General features: G+C 43.8%; 1 protein-coding gene across 2 annotated transcripts in view; it reads right to left on the bottom strand.

Moving 5' to 3' along the window:
• The window catches only part of CHRNA2 (cholinergic receptor nicotinic alpha 2 subunit), a 165238-nt gene that overhangs the window by 25449 nt on the left and 115628 nt on the right, over nucleotides 1-24161 (bottom strand). Inside the window, exons 2-4 of one of the 2 annotated variants that reach the window (XM_077489226.1) lie at nucleotides 17147-17233; nucleotides 13967-14076; nucleotides 3787-4825 (exon numbers count right to left, since the gene is read on the bottom strand). In XM_077489226.1, coding sequence (XP_077345352.1) covers nucleotides 3787-4825; nucleotides 13967-14076; nucleotides 17147-17170 — 1173 coding nt within the window. In that variant the 5' untranslated portion in view covers nucleotides 17171-17233. The remainder of the gene's footprint in view (nucleotides 1-3786; nucleotides 4826-13966; nucleotides 14077-17146; nucleotides 17234-24161) is intronic. The other variant, XM_077489225.1, reaches the window with a different exon arrangement.

Below are 24161 nucleotides of genomic sequence, written 5' to 3'. Positions count from 1 at the left end.
GCTCGCCTCCACAAGATCTGGGTAAGTTGAGGGTAGTCTTCAATAATCTTAATGTCCCCATTGCCGAGCACAAGGTGGAGGGTCCGTCGCAGGCCATCACCTTCCTCGGGGTCAGCCTAGACACTAACACTATGCAGGCCAGCCTTCCCCCGGATAAACTGACCCGCATCAGGACGGTCCTGAGGGACTTCACTCATGCCAGGACTTGTACCAAGAGACAGCTTCAGTCCCTTCTTGGTATGCTCAATTTTGCGATGCGCATCATCCCCCAAGGGCGCTCGTTCGTGTCACGCCTGTTAGCCTTATTATCCCACTCTCAGGACCCGGAGCAAGTACTCAGCCTGGATTCCGCGGCCGTTGCAGACCTAGCCATGTGGGAGGAATTCCTATCTTCCTGGAACGGAGTGTCCCTGTTCGTCCCCTCCGTGTCCGCCCTTTCACCTCGGGTGGTGACCGACGCGGCGGCCTCCACGGGCTTCGCGGCAATCTTTGGCAACCTCTGGCTCGCAGCCCCCTGGCCTCCACAGATACTGGCTATTCCTGGCTTCACTGAGACGTCCTCCCTATTTGAGCTATATCCCATTGTAGCCGCTGCACACACCTGGGGCCGCAGCTGGTCGGGCCAGACGGTGGTCTTTTCTACAGATAACCTGGCCACTGCGGAGATTGTTAATAAAGGCAGGTCCAGGTCTCTACAGATTATGTCCTTCCTGCGGCGACTGACCCAGCTCTCATTATTGTTTCAGTTCAACCTTCATTGTTCTTTTGTCCCCGGCAAGTTTAATCAGGCGGCGGATGCCCTCTCCCGCTTTAACTTTGTTTCATTTTTTGATCAGGTGCCCGGAGCCGGACCAACTTCAGCAGCTATCCCGGACTGGTCTCAACTGACCTTGGATTAGCCCCACACTTGTCAGCAGCGACTCAATTTATTGATCACTCCCTCTCAGACAATACCCGCAAGGCCTATCAGTCGGCCTGGAGGGCCTTTACTCGCTTCACATCATCTCACAATACAGAGTCCTCCCGGGTCAAACAAGTCCTTGCCTTCCTTTCCTACTGCCATTCGGACTTGGCATTGTCCTTCAACACAATCCGATTGTACTTGGCCGGGGTACAACACTTCACGTCCCTCCAAGACCCTACCAAGCCCTCCTTATTCACCTGTCACGCCGTCCGAGCTCTCATGCGCGGCATTCAGAAACGTCGGCCGGTTTCCAGCATCAAACGGCTGCCTATCACAGGCGAAGTGTTTAGGGACATGTCAGACATTCTGGCCTCCTCACCTTTCGGTCTCCATGTCAGTGTCGTCCTGCAAGCAGCCATACATCTGGCCTTCTACGGCTTCTTGCGGCCAGGCGAGTTTACCTGTACTAGCCCCTCGGCACGCATGCTGTGCAAGCACCATCTAGTCAGGTTCGAGGACCATTTCATCTTACATTTAGCGGTTTCAAAGACACAGCAGCTTGGTCCAGGTACGGACATACATCTCTACAAGACCTACAACCGCTGGTGTCCGGTTGCCGTCCTCACCCGCTTGCTGACCCTTTTGGCTGATCAACCAGGGACTGGCCCACTTCTGCCCTTTCACTCAAAACCTCTCAACACAGCCCAGTTCATGGAGCATGTCAGGATACTCCTGGGCATCCTTCACCTCAATCCTGCGCACTACTCGGGACATTCATTTCGCATCGGGGCAGCTTCAACGGCCTCCCGCCAAGGAGTCCCGGTCCATATTATCAAAAAGTTGGGTAGATGGAAGTCCTCCTGTTTTGCCCGTTATGTACCCAATCCGCAAATTGAGATGGCCCAGGCCTTTGTCAAACTTACCCAGTAACAGTCTTGGTTCAATAAAAATGCATCCCCTACCTGAGTGTTTTGCCCCCTTATTTTGGTATACCGTACGTTAGACCAGGGCACACTTTCAGGTCCATTTCAAGTAGCGAGTTTATGTTGTCCTTGTCTATCATCCTTATCCGTATCGGTCAGAGGGCTCTTCACCATAAATAGAAAGGCCAGTATGGTGGCCTGAAATTATGGGAGGAGCCCGGTGGTGTATATAACCAGCCGCTCGCCCATCTTCCTTGTCGGTTCCGGTGCGCGATACCCGCCCACCCGTCCCCTTTATCAGGCCTTCACTCTAGCATACTCCTCATACGAGGACTCATTTCACCCATTTCATATTCATTTCATTTTAAGGTATGCCCCCTTATTTTGGTATACCGTACGTTAGACCAGGGCACACTTTCAGGTCCATTTCAAGTAGCGAGTTTATGTTGTCCTTGTCTATCATCCTTATCCGTATCGGTCAGAGGGCTCTTCACCATAAATATATATATATATATATATATATATACATAAAGCCCTATGTGCTTTCATATCTGTCTTATCTATATATAATATACTCTTCAAATGTGCTTTAAAATACATGGTTTTCCCTTTCATGAACAAGAAAGTTATGCTGTTGGGCTGGTATGAAATTTTTTCCAGGGCTGGTTTTTATTCCCAGTTCGGCCCTGTTAATAAGTCTCTAACTATGTGGTTAAAACCACTTGATCTTACCAGATCTAACAAATAGCTTAAAAATGGCTAACTGTTTGGTCAATTTTTTGATAAGGGGGGGCTGATGACGGGTTAGCCCCCCCAGCAAATAACTGTTAATATCGATTCTTCTGTGTGAGATCTAACGCAAACCACGGTTGATCTAACCTGAACTAACAAAGGTCTAACAAACTGCATAAGATTTTTTGGTCAGAAACTCCACACATGATACAAGAGATCAATGCAGCCTCACCAGTGCCGTCAGATGCAGCCAGCCAGTGTCCCCATTGCAGCCAGCTAGTGTCCCCATAGTGCAGCCAGCCAGTGTCCCCCATATTGCAGCCAGCGTGTCCCCCATATTGCAGCCAGCGTGTCCCCCATATTGCAGCCAGAGTGTCTCCCCCCCTTGCTGCCAGAGTGTCTCCCCCCCTTTTAGCCAGAGTGCCCCCCCTTTTTAGCCAGAGTGTCTCCCCCCCTTGCAGCCAGAGTGTCCCCCCCCTGCAGCCAGAATGTCTCCCCCCCCCCTGCAGCCTGCCTGTGCAGGGAAGAGAGGAGAGCCACCTCCGCCGCCTGTTTGATAACAGCACCGGGAACATCACAGCTTTCATTTCAATAGTCCAATCCTGGGACGGATGATCCGTCTATCAAAGTGCCCGGACAAAGGGGAGGGGTTGTATGTGACGGCCTGGCCGGGAACACACAGCTATTGAATGAAAACTGTGAGGTTCCCGGCACTATTATCAAACAGGCGGCCGAGGTGGCTCTCCTGCACTATAGGACACCCCCATGATGGGTGGCACCGGGAGGGGGGGGGGGCTCTCAGAGCTCTCCTCACTGATGTAACTTGAGCTTTCCACCCCCTGCTTTTCAGGGCTGAGAGATCCTGTATAAATTGTGCATTTTGAATGGCTGTAGGGCAGGGATATGCAATTAGCGGACCTCCAACTGTTGCAAAACTACAAGTCCCATCATGCCTCTCCCTCTGGGTGTCATGCTTGTGGCTGTCAGAGTCTTGCTATGCCTCATGGGACTTGAAGTTCTGCAACATCTGGAGGTCCGCTAATTGCATATCCCTGCTATAGGGGAAAGAGAGATGTAGATAAATAGGTACAACGTATGGCGTTTCATCTCTGTGTATCACCTGAGGCCTCTCACTTCACTGGGGATATGTAAGGGTTTACAACCACTTTAGGTGACTTCATTTTGACCACACATTTTTCATTTTATATTCAGCCATGTCATACTTACTGAAAAGTCAGCATCTTCAGCCCTCAGGTGATCCGCTATGTAGTGAACACCCTCTAAAGCTTTTAATATACTTGGGGAGAGCAAGAAATTGGATTCGGTGTTCTCCGCTTTGTTTTGACGAGGGGTCTGGCATTGTCCCCCAGGCACTGGGTGGTTATAGTCATATCGATACTGAAGGTTATGGTTGTGGGTTGACACATGATGGACGTGACATGGCTGCAACTCCACTTCTGGCTCCCCCCACTTCTCGTCCACATCTGTCTCCATCCAATATTTAGAAGTACTGAGTTTAAGCTCTGGTGTGTCGTACTGACTGATAATTTCCCCCACCGGAGCCGGCGGCCTCTTCATGAAAAGCCATCTTGGTATGTGCTCCAGAAAGACAGAACGAACCCAAAGAGGCATCTTGTGAGTACTTGGAGATCGATGATGGACATTCAACACAAAGACAGTGATGACTATAGAAAGCGTGACAAAGATCATGGTGAACAGGAGGTACTCCCCAATCAACGGGATAACCAACGACGTGGATGGGATGATCTCTGTAATCAGTAGAAGGAACACAGTTAGAGATAACAGCACTGAGATACACAACGTGATCTTCTCACCACAATCCGATGGTAAGTAGAAGACAAGGACAGTAAGGCAAGATATCAAGAGGCACGGGATGATTAGATTAATAGTGTAGAACAAGGGTAACCTCCGAATGATGAAGTAGTATGTGATATCAGGGTAAATTTCCGTGCAGCAATCATATTTCTTAGAGTTGTATGTCCCAACGGCATTGACAATCGCCCACTCGCCACTCTCCCAGTAGTCCTTCAGGTCCACGTTGCGCTCCATGCTCTCCAAGTCAATGTTGGCTTTGTCATACGTCCAAGAGCCAAACTTCATCTTGCAGCTCTGTTGGTCAAAGGGAAAGAAGGTCACGTCGATACTGCAGGAGCTTTTGTAGATGGCAGGTGGGGTCCACTGAACCTTCCCTGTGTGGAACAGGTGCGCTTTGGTCATGTGGGTGATGGCGAACTCTCCATCGGCGCTGTGGAAAGAATAGATGTTTCGTAAGTTGTTGAAACAAAAATGTAGCGCTGACTGTACACAATTCATTAGTAGAACTAGAGGCAAAACATTTTTGGATAATGATTAAAAAAAAAAAAAGTTTTGTCCTTAGTTATACTATAACAACTAGACAATATAGAAAGAAATAATATGGGCATGAAACCTTTAACTGGTAGATGTGTTACCCGAAAAGTTCTAAAAAACGAAATAAAAATCTAAAACCAAGTTGCCATTTTCAACAGCTCCAATGTGCCATGACTGCTGGCATGGCCCCATTGACTTGAACAGACAAATTTGATAGTTGTCAACTCAACATGCTGGCGTTAAATTTGAAGCAAATCATCAAGGTCACGGTATGCAAACAACGCCCTTTGGCTGATAGTAGGCTTTCGGTGGGTGGTAAAACCACAGATCAGCTGCCTATTTTTACAGCCAACTCCTGTGAAAGAGGTCTTATGCAGGGGCGGACTGACCATTTGGCCACTCGGGCACTGCCCAAGGGCCCCGGGCCACTAGGGGGCCCCATCAGGTTTGCCAGCCTCAGTAAAACCAGGGACAGTATGTAAAAATCTGTGTTTTTTTTACATCTCTCTCTGAAATGTCCCTTACCGACATCATTTTGATCCTGAGATTATAGCTGCCCCACCTCTCCAGTACCTTCTCAGCCAATAGAAACATGTCTGTGTATACTGTGTGTACATGCATGTGTATACTGTGTGTGTGTGTATACTGTGTGGCCCCATAATCTCCTATTGCCCGGGGGCCCCCATGAGTTGTCAGTCCGCCCCTGGTCTTATGCCACTTACACAGGACCAGACTTTTCCACAGCAAAGGTGCGATGAAATGAATCCATCAGACAATTCGATTGTGTGTGGGCTCCATCGGACCTTTGCTGTCCAAAAAATCTGACGGACTTTAGAAATAGAACATGTTTCACATTTTTCCACCGGAACTTCGCCGGATCCAGTTCCTATGGAGAAATACACACGTCTGTATGCTAGTCCGATGGACGAAAACCGAGACTAGGGCAGCTATTGGCTACTGGCTATGAACTTCCTTATTCTAGTGCGGTCGTACGTCATCACGTTCAAATCCGTCGGACTTTGGTGTGATTGTGTGTGGCCAAGTCCGTTTATTCGGAAAAGTCTGTCGGAACTTCGCCAAAAGTCTGTCAGGAAGACCGTCGGACCTAGTTTGGCTGGAAAGTCCGGTCGTGTGTACGCGGTATTAAAGTTGACCTTCACACTCCTTTTGAAGATTGCATATTCTGGGGGCCCCCCCATTAACACATCTGGAAAAATGTTGGGGTTTTTTTTTTGGGTAGCAAGTACCTGTTCCATAAGGAGCTTGGTCCCACTTCCTTATTGCTTGCCTAGATGGGGATGAAGTTTGATGGGTGTTTTTGGTTCAGCACCTTATACCTTTCAGTTTTAGTAGCCTACACTAAAATTATATATATTTTTTTATTCACAGGGGTGTATATATATATATATATATATATATATATATATATATATATATATAAAAATGCATATCAGCAAGAACATGTACATTTGCTATGTGCGAATGGGGCAAAAATATATATATATATATATTATTAGGCTTTTTCCTGTGTTATTTGAATGTTTATAATTGATTTAAATATGAAAATACTGAAATTGGCCACTAGATGGCACCATGTATCCTTTGTCGCTTTCTTTGATGTAAGTTCCTTTGATGCTTAGAGCCATCTAGTGGCCAAATGTGGTATTTTTCTATTTTAAATACAAAGAAAAACATCAAACTATAGGCCTTTTTGGCCCATTTGCACAATAAAAATGTACAAGCATTTTTATTGGGCAAATTGCTATGGGATTTATTTTATAAAAACACCCCATAGGGCTTCCAAGTATGTGGTTTTAAGATAAATTCAGGGAACACTCCGGATATTTAAAGTGGTATTAAATTCAAAAACCACATTTGTTCTGTGCCAATGTGGCAAAAAACGAATATTATTCGGCTGTTTCCTGTGTTTGAATGTTTTCCGTTGATTTAAACTGGAAAATACCACATTTGCCCACTAGATGGGACTAAGTATCACTGTAAATTCATTTGATACTTTAGAGCCAATGAAAAAAACTTTTAGCTAGGACAGGAAAAAGCCTAATAACATGCCTTTCTGGCCCATTCGCACAGAACAAATGTGAATGCGAATGTGGCAAAAAAAAAATTAAAAAAATCATTGGCTATTTCCGGTGTTTGAATGCTTTTCATTGATGTAAACTGGAAAATGCCGCATTTGGCCACTAGATTGGCCTAAGTATTATTTTAAATTCTTTTGATACTTAGAGCCATCTATTGGCCAAATGTGGTATTTTTCCTTTTAAAGCAATGAAAAACATTCAACTAGCACAGGAAATAGCCTAATAACATTCCTTTTTTTGGCTCATTCGCACAGAGCAAATGTATAGGCACTTTTACCAGGCAAAATGCTATGTGATTTTTTTCTTTTATATATATATATATATATATATATATATATATATACACCCCATAGGGCTTCCAAGTATGTGGTTTTAAGTTAAACTCAGGGAGCATTTCCAGCATTTAATGTGGTATTTAATTAAAAATCCACATTTGTTCTGTGCTAACGTGGCACAAAAAAAAACACAATTATTATTAGGCTGTTTCTGGTGTTTGAATATTTTTCGTTGATTTAAACTGAAAAATACGTTGGTCACTAGATTGGACTAAGTATCATTTTAAATTCTTTTGATACTTAGAGCCATCTAGGGGCCCAATGCAGTATTTTTCCCTTTAAATCAATGAAAAACATTCTAGCACAGGAAATAGCCTAATAACATTCCTTTTTTGGCTCATTTGCACAGGTACACTTTTACTGGGCACATGGCTATGCAATTTTCTTTTTTTTAATAAATACACCCCATAAGGCCTCCAAGTATGTGGTTTTAAGATAAACTCAGGGAGTGCTCCTGGCATTTAAAGCCGTATTAAACCCAAAAATGTAATATATTGCAACTTACCAATTATTAGGTGTGGTGGCTGCATTATTTTATTTTATTTTTTTCTCACGTTTGGTTGGAAACAGTGCATATCCTTTAAGCCTTTGGCTTCATATAGAGCATAGCGGAGATCTCCTTTAAGATCTATCTGCCTTTGCCGTGTGGGTGTCTGACACACTTTACATTCCGTTGAACAATAAGCGTTGGGGACGCGCTCCTGATTTAGAACAATTATCAGGCCCATGGTGGATTTTGACAAAACCGTCTACCTCGGGTCATGATGAATGCTGGTTGGCAGAGGGTCTATTCTTGGCGAAAATTTCTAGGCGACTTATTTTAAGCAGCACGGGATCTGCGGCGGAGTCGGAAGGAACGTAATGAGTTTTTTCCGAGCGTTAACTAATTTGCTTTCGAGAGACAAAGATGTGAAAATGTTTCCTAGACCAAAATAAAATCAAAAAATCAACCCCGGGCCGGGCTCTGGAGGGCAGATGCTTTGTAGTACAAGTTACTTTCTATTTATAAGACACCCCCCACCCACCCCACAACACCACCTCCGGTGAGAGAATATTACAATCCCAGACTATTAATACTGACTGTGGAAACATCAATGTGAGATTGTGGATCAGATTCTGGGTGCTGCTGGATGGAGTCGGAGGGATGGAAAGAGAAGATTACGGGAGAGGTAGGGGGGAGGGAACCAGGCCAATGATGGGGGACAGTGGCGGCTGGTGCTCAACATTTTTAGGGGGGCGCAAACAAACTGAAAAATTCTGAAAAAAAACCCTCATCAATTGCAGCCTCACTTTGTCCATCAAACACAGCCACTTCGCCCATCAAATGCTGCCACTGTGCCCCAAATGCTGCCACTGTGCCCATCGAACGCTGCCGCTGTGCCTCAAATGCTGCCACTGTGACCATTAAATGCTGCACTGTGCCCCAAGTGCTGCCACTGTGCCCTTTAAGTGCTGCCACTGTGCCCATTAAGTGCTGCCACTGTGCCCATTAAGTGCTGCCACTGTGCCTCCCGCCCGCCGTCTGCCCGGCACTTACCTTGTCTCTAGTGTCCAGTGAGTGAGGGCAGCAGGTGGCGAGCGGTGTCTGGTGTGCTCCAAATCTGACCCCGATGTCTTCTCCTGCGCTCCTCCTCTCGTCTTCTGCAATGATTGGACGCTTGGTAGGCATCCAATCACAGTGCCTAAGATTTCAGCCAATCAAGTGACAGGTAACACAGACCTGGCAACCTGATTGGCTGAGAGGCGGGTCAGTGTTAGGGAAGCGCTTCTCTAACACAACACTGTGTAAACAGGGAACGCACAGCAGTGTGCCTGCTGTTTACCCTTTTGGAAGCCTATTAGAGCCCACGGCTCCTATCAGAGCCGACAGCTCTAACCACGAAACCCCGCCACTGTAATTCAGATGCCCGTCGCCCGACAAGGACACCTGAATAGGGGGCGGCAGCGGCGACAATAGATATGCATGAATCTATCTACTGGTAATAGAGCAGTACAGGAAAGGGGGGGAGGCAGTGCTCCCGCACCCTCTGTGTACGCACCGCCGCTGGGGGGAACATTGTCATGTCAGAGGGTCAGTCCACATGAAAGTGAGGTTTGGGTTGAACGTTATAAGAGTCTGGCTTCTTATATATCCTAGAGAACCCCTCATAATGGGCACAGCAGGTGTGTAGACCCAGGAATTCAGCATGGGGACGTTGGGAACACCTTTTAATGGCAATAGCAGGTTGCAGACTCAGAAACAAAGAGCAAAAGATGGTGGGAACTTCTCATAATGGCCACAACAGGTGTACAGACCTAGAGAAGGTAGGAACCCCTAATAATGGATATAGCAGGTATAAAGAGCCAGGGTTTCAGTGCAGAGATAGTGGGAACCCCTCATAACTGACACAATAGGTGTATACATTAGGAAACACAGAGCAGAGATGGTGGGAACCATCACCATTTTGTGGAAGTCCCTCATAATGTGCACAGCAGGTGTACAGACCCTGGAGCCCAGCACAAGGATGGTGGGAATCCCTCATAATGGGCAGAGAAGGTGTACAGCCCCTGGAACTCAGTACAGGGATGGTGGGAACCCCTCATAATGGGCACTGCAGGTGTACAGACCTGGGAACTCAGCACAGGGATTTTGGGAATCCCTCATAATGGGCACAGGAGGTCTACAGCCACTGGAACGCAGCACAGGGATGGTGGGAAACTGCCATTCCACTCCTTGACAGCGAGGTGTGAGGTTGCTTGCTAGTTCCTTTGCTCCTGTGCTTCCAGAGACCAGGGGCTAGAGTTGCTTCTCTGCCCCAGGAGGGATGCTGGATCCCGGGGAGGACCCAGGCGGGGGTCCCCTGGCTAGGCCTGTGGAAGATTCTGTGCCTGGCCAAAGGAGTGATAAGTCCCTGCCTGGCTTTAGATTTTGCTGCGTTTTGGGGTTTTTTTTTCTTTTTCTTTTTTTTTTACACTGTGGTTGCCTAGCAATCAGATATATACAGTGAAAAAAAAAGAAAAAAGAAAACGCAAACCGCAAATCGCAGCAAAATCGCGGTAAAACGCGGTAAAAAAGCGGTACTTGCGTTTTTGCTGCAGGTACATTGACTTCTATTACATGCAAAACGCTGCATTTTGCATGTAAAAAAGTCCCGACCCTTTTCAAAAACACAGAGGCACAAATATGCATTGATGTGAACATGTTCCATAGGAACCCATGTTAAAAAATTTCCCTGCATTTCTGCAAAATGCAAAATGCATCAAAAAACGCGTTAGTGTGAATCAAGCCTAATAGGGCCAAATTCTGACCAAGAAATCCAGTCTGATCTGTATTAATCTGACTCCCACGGGCCCCCTGCCCAAAGTGACTCTGTCACAGACAGTTTGTGTGCACTATTTACTAAGAAGAATTCCTCCTGCATTTATCTTAGTGGACTTAGTATATTTATTTACACATCGGATGGTCACATTGGCACCTTTTCTTGAATATCGGCACTTGCACTTTAATGCACATCAGTTTTTTCTTTATTTATGCGTTATTTCATATGTGTTGTGGCACATTCTGAAGGTGGACCCCGATATAACGGGGCACTGTAGAGGACTCTAATGTAAAGGGGGCTCTGTTGGGCACCCCGATGTAAGAGGGACTGATGGGGACTCTGATGTAAGGGGGCCTCTGTTGGGGACACTGATTTATAGGGGAACACTGATGCAGACTCTGATGTAAGGGGGGCTCTGTTGAGGACCCTGATGTATAGAGGAACACTGATGCAGATTTTGATATAAGGGGGGCTCTGTTGGGGACTCCGATATAAGGGGCACTCTGATGTAATGGCTCTTTAAAGTAAGGAGGACCTGATGGAGACTGTGATAGGAAGCCTGGTGTAAGGGCAGAGCCTGACTGGGACTATGGTGTAATGACACTCTGATGAGGACTCTGATGGGGACCCTGATATATATAAAACTGATTTTTATTTTTTTCGGCCTACGAATATTTATAAGATAAGATGTAGCCCTTGTACTGAAAAGGCTGGAGACCCCTTGCTCTAAGGTTACCATTTTTGGGCGAAAAAATACCAGCCTGATAATAAAATTGCCAAAAAGTCCAGGCCGGGTGGTAACCCAGGTAGGTGGCGCTGTAGTATCTACTGCGGCAGACTTTAGAAAGTTTGTCAGTCGACTCACTCCTGACACAATAAATATGTCATTATGAATTATTAGGCTTCCTAAGTGTGTCTCATGCCAGGGTTGGGGGATAATTGCTTTGTTATGCAAAACAGCGGCGCTGAGCCGTACTGACAGGCGTCACGGCGGCTCCCTCTGAATTGAGCTCATTATAGAGCTAAACTCATTTGACATTGGATAGACTAAAGCAATTCACAAATGCAGTTCCGGCACAGTCTGAGTCTGGATCAGGTGTGTCATGTTATATATTTGTATCATCATTGTGTGACTTGGGTATATTTCTAATGTTTATTAGACAAGTTGTATCATATGTCTTTGCTGAGGTCTTATATATCTCTTTTCAGATCTCTTTTATGTATGTGAGTCAATTAAAAGGAAAGCATAGTCCCTTTCTTCCATTTTCCTTTCCCTTCCTTTCCTTTTCTTTACCTTCTTCCCTCCCTCCCTTCTCTCTTCTCTTCCCTTCCTCCTTTCCTTCTCTCCTCCCTTCCTTCCTCCGTCCTCCCTCCCTTCCTTTCTCCCTCCCTCCCTTCTCTCCTCCCTTACCTCCTCCATTCTTTCCTCCTCCCCTTCTCCCCTCCCTCCCTCCCTCCCTTCTCTCCTTGCTTCCTCCTTTCCTTCTCTCCTCCCTTCCTTCCTCCCACCTCCCTCCCTTCCTTTCTCCCTCCCTCCCTTCTCTCCTCCCTTACCTCCTCCATTCTTTCCTCCTCCCCTTCTCCCCTCCCTCCCTCCCTTCTCTCCTTGCTTCCTCCTTTCCTTCTCTCCTCCCTTCCTTCCTCCCTCCTCCCTCCCTTCCTTTCTCCCTCCCTCCCTTCTCTCCTCCCTTACCTCCTCCATTCTTTCCTCCTCCCCTTCTCCTCTCCCTCCCTCCCTCCCTCCCTTCTCTCCTTGCTTCCTCCTTTCCTTCTCTCCTCCCTTCCTCCCTCCATTCTCCCCTCCTCCCTCCTTTTCTCCCTTCTCTCCTCCTTTCCTCCTTCCCACCTTCCCTTCTCTCCTTCCTTTCCTCCCTCCCTTCTCTCCTCTCTTCCTCCTTTCCTACTCTACTTCCTCCCTCCATTCTCTCCTCCCTATATCCTTCCCTTCTCTCCTCCTCCCTTCCTCCTTCCCTCCTTCTGTCCTCCTCCATCCCTTCTCTCCTCCTTTCCTTTTTCCCTTCTCCCTTCTTCCCTCCCTTCTCCCCTACCTTCCTCCCTCCCTCCCTTCCTTTCTCCCTCCCTTCCTTCTTCCCTTCTCCTCCCCGTTACTCCTTTCTCCCTCCCTTCTCTCCTTCCCTCCTCTCCACCCCTTCTCTCCTTCCTTCCTTCTCCCCTCCCTCCCTCTGTCCCTTCCTTCCTTCCTTCCTTTCTCCCTCCCTTCCTCCTTCCCTTCTCCTCCCTGTCACTCCTTTCTCCCTCCCATTCTCTCCTACCTTCCTCCTACCCTTCTCTCCACCCCTTCTCTCATTCCTTCCTTCCTTCTCCCCTCCCTTCCTCTGTCCCTTCCTTCCTCCCTTCCTTTCTCCCTCCCTTGTCTCCTCCCTTCCTCCTTCCCTTCTCTTATCCCTCCGTTCCTTCCATCCTTCCTATACAAGACCATTGGATGTTGGGAACCCCCCATAATGAGCACAGCAGGTGTACAGACCTGGGAACTCAGCACAGGGATGGTGGGGACCCCTTATAATGGGCACAGCAGATATACAGACCCAGGAACCCAGCACAAGGATGGTGGGGACACCTCATAATGGGCACAGCAGATATACAGACCCGGGAACTCAGCACAGGGATGGTGGAAATCCCTCATAATGGGCACAACAGATATACAGACCCAGGAACTCAGCACATGGATGGTGGGAACCCCTCATAATGTGCACAGGAGGTGTGCTGACCCACAAACTCACTACAGTGATGATGGTGGTAACCCCTCATAATGGACACAGCAAGTGTACTGATCCGCAAACTCAGCTCAGGTTGGTAGTAACCCCTCATAATGGGCAGAGCAGGTATACAGACCCAGGAACGCAGCACAGGGATGGTGGAAACCCCTCATAATGGGCACAGCAAGTGTACAGACATGGGAGCTCTGCACAGGGATGATGGGAACCCCTCATAATAGAGAGAGGGGGAGTAGATATGCAATATTGTAGTGGGTATTGTCCTTCTTTTCTTATCTTTTTCCTCTTCCTCTAGCCTTTTTGCCCAATGGATCTGCATTGCTGGCTGACATGATTGATGTCGGATCTACATTGTGGCACATTGTGTGTTAATTTAAACAAAGGCCTTTTTCTGTGTTTTTATTTAATATTTTTTGAATGACTAATCAAGGGTACTATGTAGACCTGGCACAGGGCACATTTGTATACCTTTCCTCAAGTCAATTATGGAACCCGATTTTGATCTTCTTTACTGAATAGTGTGAAAAAATAAGTGTCCATATACAGTATGGGACTGCTTTGGCTCTTACTTGTTGTAAAGGACGATGTCCGGAATCCATATCATCTCTGAAGGAACGCGGATGGACGTGACGTTATCATAATCCGCTGGGTTCCATTGGAGCTTGTAGTCATTCCATTCCTAAAAAATAATACAAGTACGGTGAATGGCATTTGAAACCTGCCTTTGTTTATTTTTTTTTATTAAAAAACATACACCAATCAGCCATAACATTAAGACTACTGACCCATTATCCCATTACAATGACATCTGGAAGTGGGCAGGATACATTAGGCAGCAAGTGAACATGTTGTCCCTGAAGTTGAAAAATGGCATCACAGTTTGTTGTGTATAGGGCTGAGGGCACCACTGAGAGCCTGAGCCGGCTGCTTCCACCCCCTCCACAGCCCAGTGCTCCAGTGAGTGCTGGAGGGGCAGAGCAGACAGCTCTCTGCTCAGGGAGCTCTGAGAACCGAGTGAATGGCAGTGTTTGATCGCTCGGTTCTCAGCCTTACAGCTGGTGGTGGTACAGATACAGCATCAATAAGTATGATTCTAAAATAAATGAAAAAATCTCATACTTCAATTTTAAGCCCTGTGGGTGAGGTGAAATGAGTAGCACTCCAAAGGAACAGCCCAGGTGTAGAGAAGCGTAAAAGCAGCTTCAGCCCGACTCCCCCCCCCCCCGACGTGCTCCCCTCCCACAGGGCTTAGTCTTATGATTGTGGGTGGGGTGAAATGCATTGCACTCCAAAGGAGCATCCTGGGTGTAGAGAAGGGTAAAATCGGCTTCATACCGATTCTTCCCAGGCTAAGTTCTCCCAACGTGTTTCGTCCCCAGGGGTTAGTCTTATGACTAAGCCATGTTAGTGGGATGAAAGTTGTGGCACTCCAAAAGAACAGTCCAGGTGTACAGAAGCATAAATGCAGCTTCAGTTCGACTCCTCCAAGGCTACGTTCCCCCAACCTGTTTTGTCCCCCCCACAGGGCTTAGTCTTATGACTAAGCCCTGTGGGTGGGGTGAAATGCATTACACTTCAAAGAAACAGACCAGGTGTAAGGAAGAGTAAAAGTAGCTTCAACCCGACTCCTCCCAGGCTACGCCACCCAACGTGTTCCTCCCCACGGGGCTTAGTCTTATGACTGTGGGTGGTGTGAAATGAATTGCACTCCAAAGGAACATCCTGGGTGTAGAGAAGGGTGAAAGCGGCTTCAGTCCGATTCTTCCCAGGCTAAATCCCCCCAATGTGTTTCACCCTCTCACAGAGATTAGTTAGAGAAGGGTAAAAGTAGCTTCAGTCCGACTTCTCCCAGGCTATGCCACCCAACATGTTTCACCCCCCCCCCCCCCGCAGAAGTAGAGAAGCATAAAAGCGACTTCCCAAGGCTATGCCTCCCAATTTGTTTCATCCCACCTACAGGGCTTAGTCTTATGACTAAGCCCTGTGGGTGGGGTGAAATACATTAAACTTCAAAGAAACAGATCAGGTGTAGAGAAGGGTAAAAGGAGCTTCAGCCCGACTCCTCCCAGGCTACTCCACCCAACGTGTTCCCTCCCACAGGGCTTAGTCTTATGACTGTGGGTGGGGTGAAATGAATTGCAATCCAAGGGAACATCCTTAGTGTAGAGAAGGGTAAATGTAGCTTCAGGCCGACTACTCCCAGGCTATGCCTCCCAATGTGTTCCCCCCCCCAGAAGTAGAGAAGTGTAAAAGCGGCTTCAGCCTGACTTTCCCCCAGACTAGGCCTCCCAATCTGTTTCATCCCACCTACAAGGCTTAGTCTTATGACTAAGCCCTGTGGGTGGGGCGAAATACATTACACTTCAAAGAAACAGATCAGGTGTTGAGAAGGGTAAAAGTAGCTTCAGCCAGACTCCTCCCAGGCTACGCCACCCAACGTGTTCCCTCCCCACAGGGCTTAGTCTTATGACTGTGGGTGGGGTGAAATGAATTGCAATCCAAAGGAACATCCTGAGTGTAGAGAAGGGTAAAAGTGGCTTCAGTTCGATTCTTCCCAGGCTACGCCCCCCCAATGTGTTTCACCCTCTCATAGGGGTTAGTTAGAGAAGGGTAAAAGTAGCTTCAAACCGACTCCTCCCAGGCTATGCCTCCCAACTTTTTCACCCCGCCCTTCCCCCCCAGAAGTACAGAAGTGTAAAAGCGGCTTCAGCCCGACTTCGCCTAGCCTATGCCTCCCAATTTGTTTCATCCCACCTACAGGGCTTAGTCTTATGAATAAGCCCTGTTGGTGGGGTGAAATGCATTACACTTCAAAGAAACAGACGAGGTGTGGAGAAGGGTAAAGGTAGCTTCAGCCCGACTCTTTCCAGGCTACGCCTCCCAACGTGTTTGTTTCCCCCACCCAGGAGTAGAGAAGTGTAAAAGCGGCTTCAGCCTGACTTCCCCCAGGCTATGCCTCCCATTTGTTTCATCCCACCTACAGGGCTTAGTCTTATGACTAAGACCCGTGGGTGGGGTGAAATGCATTACACTTCAAAGAAACAGATGTGGTTTAGAGAAAGGTAAAAGTAGTTTCAGCCTGACTCCTTCCAGGCTACGCCTCCCAACATGTTTCGTTCCCCCACCCAGGAGTAGAGAAATGTAAAAGCGGCTTCAGACCAACTTCCTCCAGGCTACGCCTCCCAACGTGTTTTGTCCCCCCAAAGGGCTTCGTCTTATGACTAAGCACCTGTGGGTGGGGCTAAAACCGTTGTCGCATTCCATCCTCTTACTTTACATGTGTGTGCACAGAGCCAGCACAGGCTTTCCTAGCGCTGGGGTCACTGGAGTATTAAAGGATGACTGCTCGGAGCGGCACTCAAAGTTAATTTATAACACAAATGGTTAACTCTTCCAGCACAGACTGCTGGAGCATGCCCAACCACACGAAGCATAAGCAGTAACAAGCCGCGTGCAGGCGCATTCACCAAGAAGGAAACATTTATTCTGAAGAGCTCACAGAAATGTTTAATTACCGCAACCCCAGAAGTATACCCGGGCCTCTTGGTTCCTTTTACTGTATACCCCTCTCACCATAAGCTGACTGATTATCCTGTCTCATTAAAACAAATACATATGTATTAAATTCAACCCTGTGCTCAAAGCTACAGAACGATTGCAGAAGATGGAAGTGTAAATGTAATTTCAGGAGACACTAATTAAAAGTTGTTGTTGCAAAATTTGCCGCTTGTTGATTTGCCTTCACCCACCCGCAGATGTGCGAAGAAGCCCATTTCACAGGCTCGTGTGACTCATAGACAACACAAGAACCGTCTGCAGCAAATTGAATTTGCGGTCTAAAAAAAAAAAAAAAAAAAAATAGAACACTTCAATTGCAACACAATAACACAATTTCTACTCTCATTCTGACTTTACTCTTTTTATCCAGCAAACAAGCTGACCTGGAGATCAAAGAGAACCTCGGTCAGAATAGAAATAAAAAAAAAACAAACAAAAAAAACAATAAATGTATACAGAGTATCCGGACTATTGCTCCATTGTGAGCTGCAGAGGGACCTCGCAAATTGCATGCTAAATTATCATCAAAATCATTAAATATATATTAAAACAGTGTAAAATTGATGTCCCCTCCAAATAACTCAACACACAGCCATTAATGTCTAAACTGCTGGCAACCGAAGTTAAATTAATAATAATATTTAATAAATAATAATATAATAATAATATTTATTAAATGTGTTTTTTAAATGTAAGCACCTGAATTTGACTTGGGTTTAGACAAACTGCAGGCATATATAAAAGACACAATTTAATGCAGCCGTTTATTCAATGAAAATAATAATTATTATAATAATATAAATATTATTATAATATGTATTATATTATAGTATATTATAATAAATATTATAATAATATAACTATAATATAAAGAGTGCATTATAAATAATATAGTAGTAATTCATTTTAGAAATATATTATTAATATACAATACAATACATATTAAATATATATAATAATATACATATTAAAATAATATACATTATAAATAATATAGTAATAAAAAATTAAGAAGTGTGTTTTTAAAATGCAAGCACCTGAATTTGACTTGGGTTTGGATAAATTGCAGGCAGATATAAAAGACACCATTTAATTCAGCTGTGTATTAATTAAAAATAATATTTAATATAATAAATATCAGTTTAATATAACTATAATGTAATAAATGTATTATAAATAATATAGTAATAATTCATTTTAGAAATATATTAGCAATATAATACATATTAAAATAATATACATATATTATAAATAATATTGTAATAAAAAATTAATAAGTGTGTTTTTTAAAATGCAAGCACCTAAATTTGACTAGGGTTTAGATAAATTGCAGGCAGATATGAAAGACACAATTTAATGCCGCTATGTATTAATTAAAAATAATATTTAATATAATAAATATTAAATATCAGGTTAATATAAATATATTGTAATAAATGTATTATAAATAATATAGTAATAATTGTATAAATATATTATCAATATAATACATATTACAATAATATACTTATATTATAAATAATATAGCAATAAATATTTAATAATTGTGTTTTTAAAATGCAAGTACCTGAATTTAACTTGTTTTAGATAAATTGCAGACAGCTATAAAAGACACAATTTAATGCAGCTATGTATTCACTGAAAATAATATTTACTATAATAAATATTAGATTAATATAACTATTATATTATAGTTATATTATTATAATAATAATTATAGTTATATTATAACATAGTAAATATTATAATAATATAACTATAATATAATGAGTGCATTTTAAATAATATAGTAATAATTAATTGTATAAATATATTATCAATATAATACATATTACAATAATATACATATATTATAAATAATATAGCAATAAATAATTAAGAATTGTGTTTTTAAAATGCAAGTACCTGAATTTGACTTGTTTTAGATAATATGCAGACAGCTATAAAAGACACAATTTAATGCAGCTATGTATTCACTGAAAATAATATTTAATATAATAAATATTATATTAGTATAACTATTATGTTATATTATTATAATAGGTATTATATTATAGTTATATTATAACATATTAAATATTATAATAATATAACTATAATATGAGTGCATTTTAAATAATATAGTAATAATTGTATAAATATATTATCAATATAATACATATTACAATAATATACATATATTATAAATAATATAGCAATAAATAATTAAGAATTGTGTTTTTAAAATGCAAGCACATGAATTTGACTTGGGGTTAGATAAATTGCAGGCAGATCTAAAAGACACAATTTGATGCAGCTATGTATTAATTAAAAATAATATTTATTATAACAAATATCAGTTTAATAGAACTATAATGTAATACATGTACTATAAATAATATAGTAATAATTAATTTTAGAAATATACTATCAATATAATACATATTACAATAATATAACTATGATGTAATATATGTATTATAAATAATATAGTAATAAAATAATTTAATGAATATATTATCAATATAATATAATACATAATACAATAATATAAATATATTACCCCGTTTCCCCGAAAATAAGACCTAGTGTGATTGTCGGTGATGGCTGCAATATAAGCCCTACCACCCAAATAAGCCCTAGTTAAAGCGGGAGTGCGCCGGGAGTCCGCGTTTTTTTTTTTTAAAAGCCAGCAGCTACAAATACTGCAGCTGCTGACTTTTAAAATAGTGACACTTACCTGTCCAGCGCGCCCGCGATGTCGGCACCCGAAGCCGATCTCTCGATCGTCTCTCGGGTGCTGCCGCCGCCATCTTGGGTATGGGAATCAGGAAGTGGAGCCTTTCGGCTTCATTTCCCGGTTCCCTACTGCGCATGCACGAGTCGCGCTGCGCAATAAGGATGGACCCGCTGCCTCTGGGATCTGTGTGTTTCCCAGCAGGTAGCGGGGGACTTTCGGAAAGGGGCGTAATCTACGCCCCTTTCCGCAGAGAGCTATCCCGGAAGTGGGTGCAGATACCTGTACTGTACAGGTACCTGCACCCCCCTCCCCCCGAAAGGTGCCAATTGTGGCACCGGAGGGGGGGAGGAATCCAATGAGCGGAAGGTCCACTTTAGGGTGGACCTCCGCTTTAAAGTCCTTGTAGGTCTTATTTTCAGGGTAGAGCTTATTTTTGCGGAAACAGGGTAGGGCTTATTTGGGGGGTAGAGCTTATATTGCAGCCATAACCGACAATCATGCTAGGTCTTATTTTCAGGGAAACAGGGTATAAAGCACCTGAATTTGACCTGGGTTTAGATAAATTGCAGGCAGCTATAAAAGACACAATTTAATGCAGCTGTGTATTAATTAAATATAACATTTCCTATAATAAATATTATAATAATATAACTATAATATATTTATTAAACAAATTACTACTATATTATTTATAATATATTTATATTATTGTATTATATTAATAATATATTTATTAGATTATTTATTACTATATTATTTATAATATATTTGTTATATTAGCAATATAATGTAATACATTTTACAATAATATAAATATATTGTAAATAATATAGTAATAAATAATGAATAATTATAACAACTAATAAATGTTTTTATTTTTTTATTTTTTATGTAAGCACCTGAATTTGACTTAGTATCAGATTTTTGCAGCCCCTGTACAGCAGAGCTCATAAGCCCGTGTACACACGGTCGGACAATCTGTCGGAATGCGTCTTATCGGACCGTGTCGTCAGATAATCCGACTGTGTGTGGTATGCATCGGACTGATTCCTTCCGACCCAATTTTCCAACATGTTGGAAATATTTCCCGACCAACTGGGCCGGTCGGACCTAATCCAATCATGTGTATAGCATTTTGATCGGACCAAGTGCCACGCATGCTCAGATCAAATTCCTACATCAAAGCTATTGGCTACTAGCCTGAATGTAGTCCCATCGTAATAAAATGACGTCATCACGTTCTGAAAGATCGGATTTTTCGCCAACTTGGCCCGACCGTGTGTATGCAACAGTTTCGGACACAATCCGTCGGACTAAATCCGACGGACAAAATCAGACGGATTTGGTTGGCAAAATCTCTGACCGTGTGTACAGGGACATAGAGGGCAAAGAGAAGCAGAAAAGGTGGGTGTGTTGCGGTGCAAGGGGCATGCTGATAAAGGGAAGACTGAAGCCGTGTTGCTTCCTCCTCTTACTGTCCAATCACAAAGTAGGGTGGGTGTGGGAATAGCTGTAAGTGAAAGTGAAACTGCAGCAGAGAAAGAACAGGGCCCCTTTTCCTGGCAGACAAAGCTGTGCTGTGCAAATCTCAGAACTGTATAGAGAGCAATACAAATCTTTTGAACAGATAAAACAGCAATTACACGTATTTCATCTCTAGGTGTAGCGATTTCCCCGGAGTCCAGCTGCAGCGTAGTTCCTTTAGCCTGAATCCATCCTTATTTACTGCTTCAGTGAAACCTTATTTGCTTTGTCTCTTTATATTGGAACGGCTCCCCTGTCCGCTCCAATCCCCAGTGCGGCTCTCAGGTAGCAACAAGTAAAACTCAACAATCATGCAACAGATGGCGGCTGCCTCTCCTGTGCCCGGCTATCCAATCGAAGTGTCTGCAGCGATTAAAGCTGAAGTTTAATGTGATTATATCTTGTCATTCCCTAGTTCCTCCGCACCCCACTCTCATTAACGTGCTAATCACAATAATAAAGAAAATCTTTCCGTTTTTCGTTACATACCTTATCCACTTGAAGACTAGGCTTTAAGCCCCCCCCCTCCCCCCCCCCCCCCCGTTTACATCGGCACAATGTCAAATTGCATGCCAAATCGCAGCCTATTGCTGGCAATGGCACTGTCACCATCGGTGCGACGCCGACTTTGCGGCACCACGCCGATTTCCAAAAGTAGTTCCTGCGCTACTGTTGGCGACTTCGGGGGCAATGCCAATAGACGTTTGTGCAGGAACCCGCACAGATGTCTTTCAAACCGCCCCTCTCCCCCCCCCCCACTCCCCCAACAAACTTGCACTGAAATGCGGGTTTGAAATTGTGTGAGTTCAGTGTGAGCTTACCCTCATTGCCAATTTTTGTTTTACAAGTTTTAAATCAGTACTAGTACAATTACTTACAACCCCCCAAACATTGTATATATATATATATATATATATATATATATATATTTTTAGCAGAGGCCCCAGGGAATAAAATCGTTGCAATTTTTTATGGAAAGTTTTATTTGCGCAGTGGTTTTTCAAATAAAAAAATAATAATAAATAAATACACTTTAATGAAGTAGGGATGAGCCTTACGTTTGACTCCAACATCAGGTGTTCGCCTGTTCAGCGAATACGGAACATTATGGAGCGTTCCCGGCAAATGTGAGCGCAACGGAATGCCCCATAGTTACGCACCTGACCGGCATGCTTTGGCCAATCACAGCACGCTCTGCTGAGAGAGCCATGATTGGCCAAAGGCACCCTGCCCAGGGGGTTAAGTCCACGCCCCACACTATATAAGGCTGCTTACACGGCGGACCTATATAGTATAATTATGAATGAAGAGAGATTAGGCAGGTTAGTTAGTGGCATGCAGGCAGTGTATTTGATATATACTGTATATACAGCCTAGTATTTGTATGTGTGTGTATATATATATATATATATATATATATATATATAGATATAGATATAGAGAGAGAGAGAGAGAAGATATATCTCTATCTATCTATCTATCTATCTATCTATCTATCTATCTATCTATCTATCTATATATATATACAGTGGGACGGAAAGTATTCAGACCCCCTTAAATTTTTCACTCTTTGTTATATTGCAGCCATTTGCTAAAATCATTTAAGTTCATTTTTTTCCTCATTAATGTACACACAGCACCCCATATTGACAGAAAAACACAGATTTTTTTTACATTTTTTGCAGATTTATTAAAAAAGAAAAACTGAAATATCACATGGTCCTAAGTATTCAGACCCTTTGCTGTGACACTCATATATTTAACTCAGGTGCTGTCCATTTCTTCTGATCATCCTTGAGATGGTTCTACACCTTCATTTGAGTCCAGCTGTGTTTGATTATACTGATTGGACTTGATTAGGAAAGCCACACACATGTCCATATAAGACCTTACAGCTCACAGTGCATGTCAGAGCAAATGAGAATCATGAGGTCAAAGGAACTGCCTGAAGAGCTCAGAGACAGGCACGGGTCTGGCCAAGGTTACAAAAAACATTTCTGCTGCACTTAAGGTTCCTAAGAGCACAGTGGCCTCCATAATCCTTAAATGGAAGACGTTTGGGACGACCAGAACCCTTCCTAGAGCTGGCCGTCCGGCCAAACTGAGCTATCGGTGGAGAAGAGCCTTGGTGAGAGAGGTAAAGAAGAACCCAAAGATCACTGTGGCTGAGCTCCAGAGCTGCAGTCAGGAGATGGGAGAAAGTTGTAGAAAGTCAACCATCACTGCAGCCTTCCACCAGTTGGGGCTTCATGGCAGAGTGGCCCGACGGAAGCCTCTCCTTAGTGCAAGACACATGAAAGCCTGCATGGAGTTTGCTAAAAAAAACACCCGAAGGACTTCAAGATGGTGACAAATAAGATTCTCTGGTCTGATGAGACCAAGATAGAACTTTTTGGCCTTAATTCTAAGCGGTATGTGTGGAGAAAACCAGGCACTGCTCATCACCTGTCCAATACAGTCCCAACAGTGAAGCATGGTGGTGGCAGCATCATGCTGTGGGGGTATTTTTCAGCTGTAGGGATAGGACGCCTGGTTGCAATTGAGGGAAAGATGAATGCAGCCAAGTACAGGGATATCCTGGACGAAAACCTTCTCCAGAGTGCTCAGGACCTCAGAGTGGGCCGAAGGTTTACCTTCCAACAAGACAATGACCCTAAGCACACAGCTAAAATAACGAAGGAGCGCCTTCACAACAACTCTGTGACTGTTCTTGAATGGCCCAGCCAGAGCCATGACTTACACCCAATTCAGCATCTCTGGAGAGACCTAAAAATGGCCGCCCACCAACGTTTACCATCCAACCTGACAGAACTGGAGAGGATCTGCAGGGAGGAATGGCCGAGGATCCCCAAATCCAGGTGTGAAAAACTTGTTGCATCTTTCCCAAAAAGACTCAATGCTGAACAAAGGGTCTGAATACTTAGGACTGTATGATATTTCAGTTTTTCTTTTTTAATAAATCT

This window comes from Lithobates pipiens, unplaced genomic scaffold, assembly GCF_037356315.1.
Source record: "Lithobates pipiens isolate NorthernLeopardFrog02 unplaced genomic scaffold, aLitPip1_a1.2 Scaffold_18, whole genome shotgun sequence".
In the NCBI taxonomy this organism is placed as follows: domain Eukaryota; kingdom Metazoa; phylum Chordata; class Amphibia; order Anura; family Ranidae; genus Lithobates; species Lithobates pipiens.
This window is presented reverse-complemented; position numbering and strand designations above follow the sequence as displayed.